The sequence below is a fragment of the Penaeus monodon genome, chromosome 22, assembly GCF_015228065.2.
Source record: "Penaeus monodon isolate SGIC_2016 chromosome 22, NSTDA_Pmon_1, whole genome shotgun sequence".
Lineage (NCBI taxonomy): Eukaryota > Metazoa > Arthropoda > Malacostraca > Decapoda > Penaeidae > Penaeus > Penaeus monodon.
The window spans coordinates 32,764,970-32,765,860 of record NC_051407.1 but is presented as its reverse complement, the minus strand read 5'-3'; the positions used below and the strand labels follow the sequence as shown (position 1 = coordinate 32,765,860).

At 40.3% G+C, this 891-nt stretch overlaps 1 protein-coding gene across 1 annotated transcript in view; it reads left to right on the top strand.

Moving 5' to 3' along the window:
- The window catches only part of LOC119587417 (heme-binding protein 2-like), a gene marked incomplete in the record, with an annotated part of 4,677 nt that overhangs the window by 1,704 nt on the left and 2,082 nt on the right, over window positions 1-891 (top strand). Inside the window, 2 exon segments of the mRNA XM_037936153.1 lie at window positions 351-444; window positions 804-857. Of these exon segments, the coding sequence (XP_037792081.1) occupies window positions 388-444; window positions 804-857 (111 nt within the window).

Below are 891 nucleotides of genomic sequence, written 5' to 3'. Positions count from 1 at the left end.
CTTCTTATTATCTTCTCGAAGTCTCTGTATGCTTTACAGTAACCTGTACCCTCATGAAGAAAATATGTCTTTACCCTTGAATCTGTTTTATATTTGTAATTTTCTAAGATGATAAACATTATCAGCCAAAAAAAATAAAAATGCAGCTCATTACTGACAGAGAACACCTGGAAAGTAAACACACACCTCCCATACCGAACGGAAATCCTCTGACAAGCATAGGAAAGGCGTGAATAACCAATCGGCTTCGCTGTTCATCTCCGCCAGAATCGCGTGAATCTGGTGAAGGTGGGAAATCGAAGCTGTATTTTACACTGTGGAATTATTAATTGTTCCTCACGCCCTTTCAGCTTCTCGCCCTGACCGACTTGCCGTCCTCAGTCCACCATGAAGCTTTCCTTCGTCGTCGCCTTCCTCGTGTGCGCGCAGCTGGCCCGGGCGCAGGTGGGTTTCTGGCTCCGGTTGTTGCTTGTTTGTTTATAGTGCATACAAATGCAGAATTGTCTGTCTGTTTGTAACGTGTCTTCTTTCATGCCTTTTAGTCTAGTCATTTTTTGTGTGAGTTTAAAGGTCACTGATGAAATATTTGGATAACAAGACTTTCTACTGTTTTGTTACAGTGGTAAGAAAAAAATAATAAACTGAAAATATTTCTTCTTTTAACAACTTCGATTTTCAAGAATGAGAAAAAAATCCAGGATGATATCGAAAATGATCTTGGTTTCCAAGAAACCCTTTGTTTGAATGTATTTTTTTCTGCCTATTAATACATGAAGCATTTAACTTGCTTCCTTCCATCACAGTACGAGGACGAGCCAAGTGAGATTGCGCCGTACAGCGTCACCAGGGAGGGCAAAGTAAGTATTAGCTGAGATTTAAGTGATAATGCCA